The sequence below is a fragment of the Arvicola amphibius genome, chromosome 2 (genome assembly GCF_903992535.2).
Source record: "Arvicola amphibius chromosome 2, mArvAmp1.2, whole genome shotgun sequence".
Classification (NCBI taxonomy): Eukaryota; Metazoa; Chordata; class Mammalia; order Rodentia; family Cricetidae; genus Arvicola; species Arvicola amphibius.
Window position 1 is genome coordinate 18,430,256 of NC_052048.2, and position 14,040 is coordinate 18,444,295.

Here is a 14,040-nt window from a genome sequence, read left to right on the forward strand (position 1 = left end):
ATGCTGAGTACAGGGGAAGGTGTCCTCCTTTCCATTGCAACTAGTGAGGCGATGCTGGGAGTTATAGGGAATGGGTTCATTGCAGTTGTGAACTGCACAGACTGTACCAGGAACAAGACAATATCTAAGATTAGTTTCATTCTCACAGGCTTGGCAATTTCCAGAATCTTCCTTGTGTGGCTACTAATTTCAGAGGCATACATTAAGATAGTCTCTCCACACTTGCTGTCCTCTATCAACATCATTGAACTCATCAGTTATCTATGGATAATTATCAGTCAATTGAGTTTTTGGTTTGCCACCACCCTCAGTATCTTCTATTTTATAAAGATAGCAAATTTTTCCCACTACATTTTTCTCTGGTTAAAAAGAAGAATTAATACAGTTTTCTTCCTCCTGATAGGATGCTTGCTTGTGTCATGGTTATTTACTTTCCCAGTAGCTGTAAAGATCATTAGAGATAGTACAATGCAATATATAAATGCATCCTGGCAGATCGGCATGAAGAAAAATGAGTTAATCTTTCACTATGCTTTCATCAATATGGGAATATTTTTATTCTTTATGATAATGTTAATTGTGTGTTTTCTGCTAATCATTTCCCTTTGGAGACACAACAAGAGGATGCAGTTGAGTGAATCAGGATTCAGAGACCTAAACACAGAAGTTCATGTGAAAGCAATAAAAGTTTTAATGTCTTTTATCATCCTTTTTGTACTGCATTTCATGGGTGTTACCATCAATATAATATGTCTGTTCATCCCAGAAAGCAACCCGTTATTCATGTTTGGCTTGACAACTGCATTTATCTATCCCTGCTGTCACTCACTTATCCTAATTCTAGCAAACAGTCAACTGAAGCAAGGCTCTGTAAGAATATTACAATTAAAGTGCTCTGAGAAAGAAAAGCCACATGACAGTCTGGAAGAAAAATGAACAATCTGAAATATTCCAGTAGAGAAAAAATCACTGAAGATCCTCTTCATTTGCACTATGTTCTTTTATTGATTTTAGCTATTATCTAACATTGTTCGAATCCTCTGAACTTCTGTGACAGCCTCTGAAGTAATCACACCCCATGGTGGGATTTTAATCCTATGTGCAAGTTCATTTGTCCAGTATGTCTTCTGACACCTTCACTTCTTCCCATATATTTGCCAGAGGAAAAACATCAACTATCCCATGGTGTGCCTAACATCCAAAACGAGACTTCATTGTGATTCCTATGTCTTTCCTGGACCACTGACACCCTTCCCCAGGAGATCCAAAGAAAAGGAAACAAGACAGACAGTTAAAATCAACTTTCACATTTGGAACATGGAACTTTTGTGTACATTTTTTTACTCCTAACACAATGTTACCTTTATCCAGTTTGTTTGTTGTTTGGTTCTTTGGATGATTTTTGTTGTTTTTTTTTTCATTTTTTTCTCATTTTTTTATTAAAATTTCCATCTCCTCCCCTCCTCCTCCCCCTTCCCTCCCCTCCCTTCCACCCATACCCTCACTCTGCCCCTCTCCAAGCCAAAGAGCCATCAGGGTTCCCTTCACTATGTTACGTCCAAGGTCCTCCCAGCTCCCCCTAAGTCCAGGAAGGTGAGCAACCAAACTGACAAGGCTCACAGTGAGCCTGTCCATGCTGTAGATTTCATGCTCATCGCCATTGTCATTGGTTTCTCAGTCCTCCTCCACCGTCAGCCACATTCAGAGAGTCCGGTTTGGTCCCCTGTTCCATCAGTCCCATTCCAACTGAACTTGGTGGTTTCCCGTTAGATCTGTCCCACCGTCTCAATGGGTACACGCACTCCTCACGGTCCTGACTTCCTTGCTCATGATCTCCCTCCTTTTGCTCCTCATCAGGACCTTGGGAGCTCAATCCAGTACTTCTATGTGGGGCTCTGTCATTTTCTCCATCCAATGCCAGGTGAAGGTTCTATGGTGATATGCAAGATATTCATGAGTATGGCAATAGGATCTGGACATTTCTGGCACCCTCTCCTCAGCTGCCCAAGGAACTAGCTGGGGGCGTCTTTGTTTGGTTTGATTTAGTTTTTTGAGACAGGGTTTCCCTGTGTAGCCCTGGCTGTCCTGGAACTTGCTTTGCCAACCAAACTTACTTTGAACTAAAAGATCTGCCTGCCTCTGCCTCCTGAGTACCAGGATTAAAGTTGTGTACCACCAACACCAAGCAAGTTACGTTTATTTTTTTAAAGCACAAAGTTTTTATTACATTGGGTGTTTCATTTAGTACTGTGGTCATAATAGTGGATTTCGCTGATAAATGGTTAGAAAAACAGTAATGAAAAAGTAGATCAAAGCACTCATGAAATGATTCTTTAGTGCTGGTGATATCAACAAATAAAATTTCAATGCCAGATACTGGCCATCTAGTTGCTGGGCAGGGAGGAAATCCTCTAGAATTCAAAAACAAAACAGCCTGTTGTCATTGTTCTTGCTTACCCACTAGAACTTTATAAGACCTTATTGAGGAAAACCGGACAACCTTAGGTAATAGGACATTAAGACTGAGAATTTTAGTGACTTGGAAGAAAAAGATATACATATATATCTCCAATGAAATATCTAATAAAAATATCAAACATATATGTGTGTATATTGTAAGTATGCATATATATTTATATAGAGAGAGCTGATAACTATATAAAATTAAGCCATCAATTGTAAATCAGTATTTGCATGAAGAGACAACCTATATAATGAAAGTAAATCTTTATTGTTTAGCCATATGTCCAACACAAGATTAATATGTATAATAAATAAAGAGTTCAAAATACTAAATACCATCAAACCAAACAACTTAATAAACAAATGGGCTGAAAAGATAAACAAACACCTCGCTAAAAAACCCACAAATGCCAAAACTATTTCAAAAACTGTTGAACAACCTTGGTGATACAGGAAATACAAATTAAAACTACATTGAAATTCCATCTCATCCCAGTAAGAATGACTATCATAAAAAAAAATTACAACAAATGCTGACAGTGGCATTGGAAAAAGGGGTTCTTCTACATTGCTAATGGAAATGTAACTTAGCATGGCCTTCACAGGAATCAGTGTGAATGATCTTCACAAGCATAAGAAAAAACTATCACATGACCTATCTACAGCAGTACTGACTACACATGCAAGGATTCTAAGTCGGTGTACCACAAGACACTTAGACATTATGTCTATTGCAAGTCTATTCACATCTTCCAAGTTAAAGAACCTGCCTTGGTGTCCGTGAAAAGCAGAATAGATAAAGGAAAGGGAAATTGATTCTGCCCAAGGATTAATGAAGTATGTCATCTGTAGAAAAATGGGTACTTCTGGGGAAAACAAGATCAGACTCAGAAGACAAATGTGGAACATTTTCACTCTGTGTAAATCAGCAATGAAAATGCTATCCTGCAGAATGGAGAGAAATGGTCATTACCTACGCACATATCCAACATAAGATTAATATCTATAAGAGATGACAACTTCAAATATGAAATGTTGAGAAACCAAAAAACTTAGATTTTACCTAGATAGAATGCATATGTAAATATATAAATGCAAACACCACACACACACACACACACACACACACACACATGAAAGGAGACAGAAAATTGTCCAGGGAATTGAAAAGAAAAAGAAATATAGGTTAAGAATATTAAATTGTGATGTACATGAGTGAGAATATCTTTATGAAACCTATTACTTAATACAGCTATTATGCACAAATACAACAATTTGTTACTTTGAAACTTACGATACCTAAAAAGGAGCTTACATTTTAATTAAACATTAAATCAATATTTTAGGGTAAAGTGGCTCTATTTCTATATCTAATTAGTTTTATTTGTCTTTAGACAATTAAATTATGATTATTTTCTCCTTTTCTGGTTTTCCTTCTTTATCCTTTTGGTTTTAGAGCTATGGTATTTTTTCTTCATATCAGAGCTATGGGTTAGCTAGCTGGTCTCAAACTGACAGGCTAAAGTGATACAATATCTCACCCCTCGAAGAGCATTTACTACCTTGCACAACTCATAATGATGACTTCATATTTAAAGCAAGAAATTCAGTGTGGTTCTTGTCTAATTTCTGAATATGTATATCTACCACTCCTACTCAACTACTAAACTTATTACATGCAAAATAATCTCAGAGGTAAAAGCAAAATAGATGAAATGCAAACTGTCATTTGCCTATAAGCAAATTACAATGAGACATTTAATCTGCACACAGATTCCTCCACAACATATTCTTGATGCACTGTGAAGTCTTTATTTGATGAAAAAAAAAAGGAAAAAAATCTAACAGGCAGTCAATATAGAGGACATTTGGCAAAAGGTAATCTATAATAGATGTAACAAAAGCAACTGTGTGGAGCTGCAGAGATGCTGAGTGCAATGTCAGGTGTCCTCCTTTCTGTTGCAACTGCTGAGGCTGTGTTGGGAGTTTTAGGGAACTCAATCATTGCACTTGTGAATTGCCTGGACTGGGCCAGGAAAAAGAAGATCTCTAAGATTGGCCTCCTTCTCACTGGCTTGGCGACAACCAGGATTTGTCTTATATGGATACTATCTTTAGATGCCTATATAAAGGTATTCTTCCCAAGTATGTATAGGTCTAACAGTCTAATTGAAAGCATTTCGTACATGTGGCTTACTGTGAATTACCTGAGTGTCTGGTTTGCTGCCAGTCTCAGCATCTTCTATTTTCTGAAAATAGCAAATTTTTCCAACTATGTATTTCTCTGGATGAAGAGGAGAACTGTTAAAGTTTTTTACTTTCTAATGGGGTGCTTGCTAATCTCATGGCTAATCTCCTTCTCAATCGTTGTGGAGAATATGGAGGTTAATAAAATGAAGCAAAGTAACAGAACCTGGGAGATCCACCAGGAGGGAAGAAAAGCAATTATTAATTATGTTTCAGTCAATTTCGGAGTCTTGTCTCTCTTTATGATGACCCTATTTACATGTTTCTTGTTAATCATTTCGCTTTGGAGACACAGCAGGAGGATGCAATCACATGTCTCAGGATTCCGAGACCTCAACACAGAAGCTCATGTGAAAGCCACGAAAGTGTTGATTTCCTTTATTATCCTTTACACATTTTATTTTATAGGTATTTCAATAGAAATCATCTGCATTTTTATCCCAGAAAACAAATTGTTATTTATTTTTGGTTTCACAATGGCATCCATGTATCCCTGCTGTCACTCATTTATTCTAATTCTAACAAGCAATCACCTGAAGCAAAGCTCAGTTAGGGTATTGAGTGGGTTAAAGTGCTGTGAGAAAGGAAAAGGTCTCCGAACCATGTGAAAGTCTGGAACAAAAGATAGGTAGTCTAGAATAATAAGAAGTAAATCATGAAAGATCATTTTAATTTGTACAATGATCTTACATTGTGTTTGAGGAGATGTTTTATGTTCTTTTTCATTTTTATTTATTATCCTGTGTGTGAATGCACGCATGTGTGTTTGTGTGTGACTATGTGAGTGCAGCATGCATATGTGTGTATAGGAGGTATAAGATGGGATAGATGTGTTGGTAGTATTTTTAACAAGGACAAATCAAGGAGTTGGTTATATCTTTCCACCTTGATATAAGGTCTCTCTTTTATTGCTGTCACATTAATGCTTCTGTTAGTTGAGTTAAAAGCTTTCAGTCAGTTCACCAAACTGCACCTCATTTCTTACATTAGTTCTGGGATTATAGATGCATGTCACTGCATCAAACTTTTTAAATACGGGTTCCATAGATTGAACTCAGGTCACATGGTTTACACAGCAATCATTTTACCCACTGAGCTATCTTTATGGACCCTTTATATTGGTTTTTAATCATTGTATTAAACTTTATTGAAATCTTCTGCAGCTGTTTTATGTATCTTGGAATCTCACTCCAAGGGTAGGATTTTAATATCATGTAAAAATTTGAGTTCTCAGTCAGCCTTCTACTCTGCCTTTCATTCCCATGCACTTGGCAGAGAAAAAACTTCAACCTGCAGACTGTGCTGTGTAAAGTTACACAGTTAGAATAAATGTCTTAAGCAAGATCTCATTGTTATTAATCTGACTTCGCTAGAAGGACTCACAAACAAAGGAACCAAGGCAGACAGTTGTGGTCACTCTTGACATTTCCTACATGGAACTGAAAAACAAAGAACAGTGTTTCTTTTGTGTTCAATTTTTACCACTTACAGTTACTGTTATTTCATACATTAAATTTCAAAGTGCTTGTTACTGGTGGATAGTTGAAGCAAAATGTTTAAATGATTAGATGTGCCCCTGCAACAAATAGCTAGAGAAGCAAAAACGATCTGTGGAAGAAAGGATGAAAGCAACAATGAAAGAAGTCTTCATATTTTTCAACACCAGTTATTTGAAATGAAGTGGTCACAGATCAATTAATGCTGAGGAGAGATTCTACTGGAGAACACATTCAAAGGTACAGTGACCTTAGCAGAAGAGTGGACCAAGTCCAGGACCTGTGTAGAGTTATAAATGTCCTTTTACGGCTTGGAAACAAATATATACATATGTACATTTATGTACAGAAACCTACAGGCATATTTGAAAGGCTGATTTCTCAATAATAAATAATCAAACTTTAGTAGCTATTTTTGAAGACTTGCTCTGACAGATACGAAATGGTTATCACTGAAGAAGCCTTCATATAACGGACACATTATCATAGAAAACAAATAGTATGTAATGACAAATATTTGTATTTATATTTTGTAACAAAAACTCCTGGAAGGTACTGAGTAAATGGCCTAGGGAGAAGAGGTGTCACTGAGAAGAAGATGGTTTATTTTTATTTTATTTTCAAATGTCTATGTATTTTCTGTTTCTTGCAATTTACTTTCCCTATTGGCTTAATTCTCTACTTTTATGTTACAGATTTTTTTAAATTATTTTATAAATAATACCAATCAAAATTTCCACTTCCTGCCTTCCTCCCACTTCCCTCCCACTCAAGATGTTTTAAGCTAGAGCTGAATGAGCTGAGGCAAGGTAGAATGAGTAGGGCTTAGAAGCAATGGAGAACAGTGAAAGATGACAATATAGTGTGACCCAGGTATACAGGGAAGACTGTGGACTATTTAAGGAAAATTCTATTAATAAGAAATTTGGTAAACTGATTACAAGATTCATAAATTCTACCATATAAGAGAAAACAGTATTTTAATTAATATGGAATTCCCCCTGTATGCTGTGAATACTGTTGGTTAATAAAGAAACTGGCTTGGCCTGATAGAGTAGAACAGAGCTAGGTGGGGAAAACTAAACTGAATGCTGGGAGAAAGAAGGGCAGAGTCAGAGAGAAGCCATGGAGCTGCTGCCAGAGACAGAAGTGCTGAAACTTTGCTAGTAGACCCTGACCTCGTGGTGATGAACAGATTAATGGAGATAGGTTAAATTAAGATATAATAGTTAGCTGGTAAAAAGCTAGAGCTAATGGACCAAGCAGTGATTTAAATAATACAATACCTAAGTGATTGTTTCAGGAATCTGGGACCCTGGAAACAAACAAGCAGCCTTCATAAGACAAATTGGCACCAACATGGCTAACTAAATCCACTTAAAACCTTAGAAGGCTTGGAAAGGAATTCTAGACACTAAAAAACAAAATTTAACCACATTTATTTTCCCAAATGGGCTTGGCTTGCTGGCAGCATGCTACGACTTCTTTAAGAGAGGTTTTCCTGATACAATGGTAGCAGAAAAAAGTGCTGCCAGAATGAACTCTGACAAGGTTTGACTATTGAGCATTTAAATGGTTTTTTTGAGCAGAGTGCAAAAACTTGCTAAATAGACCTGCTGTGTTCCTGAAAATAGGGCAATATACACGGCTCTCAGAGGCAAGGAACAGCTTCACCATGCTGGACTGGGCAGGGCAAGTATTTGCTCTAGCGATGCTGCATCTTAAGTTTTTAAGAAGCGCTTAGCATTTTAAGAAGCACTCCTGGACAGTAAAGAATTACAGATATACAATAAGACAAATTCAGACAAAAAGACCTGTAAATGGGTCACAGTGTTGGATAAATGTACATAGGCTTGGGAGAGAGAAGAAAAAGAATATAGATAGTTATAAAATTATGTGTCCTTGTAAACTTTAGATTGTTTCTTTGGGGTTGTTTATTTTAGAACCATTAGCAAGACATCTTGTCTAACCTAAAGTAATATTGAAGCTTTGTTTCAGCTAATGGTGCAATCTGAAACCTGTCACTGCATCTTTTCAGCATTAAAAGAATTAAAGCCAGCCTGGCTCCTGGATGTTTTCCTTTAATCATTAACCTATGCTGTGATCTAAAGCAACCCATTAAGTGGAAATCATAGGCCTTACCTGTGAAACACATTCTTGTGTTTATTTTCTTCCATTAAAACTTGGTATAAGTGATTATTTATTATTATTATCATCATCATCAATTAGACAGTACAGCTTATGGAGTGGTCATCTTCTTGACAATCCACAGATAAAAGTGTCCCATAGATTGGGATGCTTCCATGAGATAAAAATACTACATTATAGGCAGTGGGGATCTCCCATAATTCACTCATGCTATGCCAGATATCAGAGAGTGAGTGCAGTAGCAAACATGTAAGGGGATACCAAAAGCAAAAGACATTTCAGGATCTGTAGTCTTGTAGCATTTCTTAAACTGAATTGGCCCATCAAAGAGTCTCCTCCTCGTGAGTTGACATCTTGAACTTCAATTACCACCTGCTGCTTCCCTGATATAGCCACTGGCAGAAGATCACTTGATTCTTTTTAAAGATCTGTTTCTATTGTTAAAACTTTGTTTTGAGTAAAAATGTTGGTTTGATGAGTCTGGAGTATAAAAAAGAGATCCCTGCCTAAATCTTCTCTCCTAATCTTCAGTGCAAACATGAATGCATCAGCTACAGGGTAGAGGAATCTTCAACTGAAATGCCATACTCTGATTCCAGATCCAGCTGTTTCTGTGATAAAGAGAATAGGCAGTAGAATATATATATGTATATATATTAATCCCTAGTGCACAAAAAGTGACAAGGTTTATTTGAGTTTACATTTTGTCCACCCCCACCCCCTCTTCCCTTCTAAAATCTCAGGATAAAAAATAAAGTTGTCTCAAGATGGGGAAAAAGGGTCACAAGGTGTATCTTTGAGTAAGAGTGGCAAGTGCATCTCCTTAAGGGTATGTGTCATTCCTTGGGACTGATGTCATTGATTGAGTCTTCTCTCACACCAGCAATCTTTCTTTTCCTGGATTACCTGAAATATTTCCATTTCCTCCATTATTGAGGACCTGAGAAAACAAATCTAAACATTAAGGAGAGTTGGTCTGCTTTTGTAATTTCCTCCTAATGTCTGGATTTAGGCATCTGACAGTACCTGACCTTAAGAATTTTAATAATATTTAAGTGTAGCTAACTTGGTTATAACTAAATTTCTCTAATTTTTAATTCCTATAAGACTTTTTGAAACACAGATTCACACAAACATGAAATTGCCATCAAAATTCTTTATCTTAATTCACTTTCCTCTTTCCTTAACCTTCTCTGTCACAAATATAGCTTGCCTTTATGATTCTTTTCTCTCTTGTTTTTCTTCAAAACAAAACTTTTCATATTTAATAAAACTTAGAAAGCACTATCTAAAATATCAACAAAACCAGTAAAAGTCCTGCCTGGAGACATAATTATCTTAACAACAAATTTAAATCAACCAGTTTGTTAACACTTTAAGTCATATTACATAAGGTACTTTTGAAATGACCTTGTTAAAAAAAAAAAACATTTGATTCTTTTTATGATTTGGACTCATAAGATTACCAAAGCAGGATAAAGTTTTGTGTTGTATGTCTTCATTTTGTTACTCTCTCTTTTCTATAAAATTAAACACATACATTTGTAAGTAAGCATATTAGTTATTTAGAGTTAAATACAGTTAAAAGACAGGGAGAATTGTTATCTTCACAGTCCTTGAAATAGCAACCATAATATTCTAGATCTTGACATCAAGGAAAGCCTATAGACACAATTAAGAGAACAGTTAGATAATACTTCTATCAGAGTTATTTAATTATACATGCTTTACATACTCTGGTTTTTTTTTTCCTATTTAAATTCAACTTTAATATTAGTGTCCCAAAGATGCTTTTGTGACTATCAAACCCTTCTATTTGTTAACTGGTTAGAGTACTTAAAGCTCAGAATAGTTTTTGTCTTCAGGATTTCAGATTACATGAACACTCACTGAGAAGTCAATTTGATACCAAATAATAAAGAATTTTAGTACATGTAATATGTACACATATAACATCAAATATTCTTTTTATTATGATTAATTAAAAAAAATACCCATCCAAATTCCTGCTCCCTTTTCTCCTCCCATTCCTTCTATACACCCTTCAGCCCCACCCCCCTCTAATCCTAAGAGAGGGTAAGGCACTTTTCTTTGTGGAAAGTCCAAGGCCATTCCCAATACATCTAGACTGAGCAAGGTATACATACAAATAGAATAAGATCCCAAAAAGCCAGTACATGTAGTAGAGACAAATCCCAGTGCCACTGTCAGTGGCCCCTCAGTCTGCCCCAACTGTCAACCACATTCAGAGGGACTAGTTTGATCCTATGCTAGTTTATTCCCAGTACAGTTGGAGTTGGTGAGCTCCCATTACCTTAGGCAAACTGTCTCAGTGGATGAACCCCTCATGGTCTTGACCTCCTTGCTCATATTCTCACTCCTTCCACTCTTCAACTGGACCTTGGGAGCTCAGTTCAGTGCTCCGATGTGGGTCTCTGCCTCTGTTTCCATCTGTTGTTGGATGAAGGTTCTATGGTAATATTAAAGTAAGCATCTGTCTGACTAGAGGGCAAATCAAAACTGGGCACTGTAGAAGGAGCGGCGGGCTGTGTCCCGCCACCCAGCTAGCTTTACCTAAAATAATTACACGGAAACTGTATTCATTTAAATACTGCCTGGCCCGTTATCTGTAGCTTCTTATTGGTTGATTCTCATATCTTGCTTTAACCCATATTTAGTAATTTATATAGCACCACGAGGTGTGGCTTACCAGGAGAGATCTTAACCTGCGTCCATCTCGGAGAGGAGAAGCATGGAGACTGCATATGGTGACTGCCTGAAGCGTCTCCCCAATTCTCCCAGAATTCTGTTCTGTCTACTCCACCTACCTAATTTTCTGTCTCTTAAAGGGCCAAGGCAATTTTCTTTATTAATTAACCAATGAAAGTAACATAGACAGATAACTCTCCTCCATCAGGGCACCCTCTCTTCTATTGTTGATGGACTTAGGCAGGGTCATTGTTGTGGATTCCTGAGAATTTTTCTAGAGCCAGGTTTCTTGCTAACCCCATAATGGCTCCCTCAATCTAGATATATCTTTCCTTGCTCTCATATCTGTCCTCCCTCCATCTCAACTATCCCATTCCCTCAAATTCTCCTCAACTCTCCCTTTCTTTCCTCCTCTTCCCCTTCTCCCCTTCCTTCTAGCCCCTGTCTCTATGCTCCCAATATTGTCAGGCAATCTTCCTGTTTCCACTCCATATATATGTTTTCCTTTGGGTTCACCTTACTACTTAGCTTCTCTAGGATCAGGACTATAGGCTCAATGTCCTTTGTTTATGACTAGTATCCACTTATGAGTGAGTACATACCATATTCATTATTTTGGATCTGGGTGATCTCACTCAGGATAATGTTTTCTAATTCCATCCATTTGCATGCAAAATTCAGGATGTTATTAGTTTTTTTACTGCTGAGTAGTACTCTAATGTGTAAATGTGCTATACTTTCTTTATCCATTTTTCAGTTGAGGGGCATCTAGGTTGTTTCCAGGTTCTGGCTTTTACAAACAATGCTGCTGTGAACATAGTTGAACAAATACGTTTGTAGTATTTTGTAGTATCTTTTGGGTATATTCCCAAGAGTGGTATTGCTCAATCCTGAGGTAGGTTGATTCCCAATTTTCTGAAAAACCAATGGAATGATTTCCAAAGTGATTTGCATAACAACCAGCAAGGATGAGTGCTTGCTTAACTGGATGTCAACACATAGATGAAAATGGATTCATATCTATTGCAATACAAAAAAAACTCAAGTCAAAGTGGATTAAAGACCTCAATATAAATCTGTCCACAGTGAACCTTATAGAAGAGAAAGTGGGAAGTAGCCTTCAAGGCATGAGCACGGGAGACCACTTCCTAAATATAACCCCAGTAGCACAGACACTGAGAACAACAATAAATAAATGGGACCTCCTGAAACTGAAAAGCTTCTGTAAAGCCAAGGGCACAGTCAATAAGACAAAAAGGCAGCCTACAGAATGGAAAAAATATTCACCAATCCCTCATCAAAGGACTGATCTCCAAAATATATAAAGAACCCAAGAAATCAGACAATAAAATTCTAAATAGCCCAACTTTAAAAATGAGGTACTGAACTGAACAGAGAATTCTCAACAGAAGAATTTCAAATGGTCAAAAGGTACTTAAGGAAATGTTCAACTTCCTTAGTTATCAAGGGAATGCAAATCAAAACAACTCTGAGATACCATCTTACATCTGTCAGAATGGCTAAGATTAAAAACACTAATGATAGCTTATGCTGGAGAGGATATGGAGTAATACTCATACATTCTTAAGACCCACATTTATGTAACTTTTTTAAAATATATCACATATCAATTTAAATCAACCTATCATTTATTTCTTCTATATCATAATTATCAATCCCAAATCTGAACATTAAGAGGTATGACTTTTTTTTCAGAAAATGAACATCTTTAGTGCAGAGACATAGGGTCTAAATTGACTGATAATAACTTAAGCAAATAACCAGTCAAAGAAAAAGATCAAATGTGAAAATATCCATGAATACTTATATCAGTATTATTGTGATCTAGCTGCCCTCTATTCCCCTGACTGACAGAGGAACTTCTTTGTGGTCTATAATTGACAAGGATGTTTGTCTTCCTTCTATCCAGTGGTTTTCCACAGAAGCAATAGAGGTATAAAAGGTTGCTGGGCAAAATAAAGCTTGCTGTTCTTCCACCTGAAAAGAAGCCTCAATGTCTCAATCCCAGCACTCCCCTCCACCAGTCTCTGCAGCCAGGCCACATTAGCAGTGCCAAGTGGAGGTTCCACTGATATCCGGAAAGTGAAGATTCGTGAACAGGATTGCTCCATCTGCCAGCTTAATCAAGGAGCGTATTAGGAAGGTAATGTGTTTTTTTTTTTTTTTTTATCCCTAGAGATACTCTGAGGGACATCCTCCAAAAGACTAGCAAGTATAAAGAAGAGGCAGGAAGGTGAATTGAAGGACTCAAAAAGTAACTGAAACTCTTAAAGCAACAAGGCAGGGAAGTAACAAGAAAGACAGCCAAAGATTTTGTACAAACAATAACTGAAGTTAGCCCCTGGTTTATTACAGAAGGGGGAAGGGGTTGAATGTTCCAGACTTGGAACAAGCCAAGTCAGATTAAAAGGAGTATGTGTTTCTTCATCCCCAGAGATGCTCTGAGGGGTGCCCTCTGGAAGACTGACCAGTAGGAAAGTAATAAGGAGGAGGCAGGAGGGTGAATTGAGGGTCTCAAAAGATAGAACGTGTACAAATGTATGTTATTATGTTGATTGTGTTGTCTTTTGTGTTCTGGCCTGGAGAAAGATTTGATTCTGGGAACTGCTAAGAAAGGTATTTGACTTTAAAATATAAGCCTATGAATTTGATGCTTTGGAAAAGAGGTTCTGTTTTTGTCTCCACAGAGAATGAGAACCTGTGACTTCATTGCAAATTTATGTGGTTTGACTCACCGAGACCCCCTGAAATGTTGATGTAAAATACTCCCAAGAATGCAGCACCCCTGCTCAGCAGGAAGTAGCCAGACAGGTTGACAATGCCCAAATTCCCTAAAAGATTGTTAAAGTGGGGCCCCGTCATTGGTTTGAGAGCAGGAGCAGCGAGCTTGCTTCCCTGAGTTTTGCTCTGCTCCATGCAGCAATTTGGAACCAGAGAAAGTGCATCTGGGGCCAGA

General features: G+C 37.2%; 2 protein-coding genes across 2 annotated transcripts; both read left to right on the forward strand.

Moving 5' to 3' along the window:
- LOC119807088 (taste receptor type 2 member 114-like) lies at positions 1 to 936 on the forward strand. Its single transcript, XM_038319240.1, has one exon. The coding sequence runs from the start codon at positions 1 to 3 to the stop codon at positions 934 to 936; it is 936 nt and encodes a 311-aa protein (XP_038175168.1).
- A 3,452-nt stretch (positions 937 to 4,388) lies between these two features.
- LOC119807089 (taste receptor type 2 member 105-like) lies at positions 4,389 to 5,318 on the forward strand. The gene has a single exon (XM_038319241.1). It carries the CDS (start codon positions 4,389 to 4,391, stop codon positions 5,316 to 5,318), a length of 930 nt encoding a protein of 309 aa, XP_038175169.1.
- The last annotated feature ends 8,722 nt before the right edge of the window (positions 5,319 to 14,040 follow it).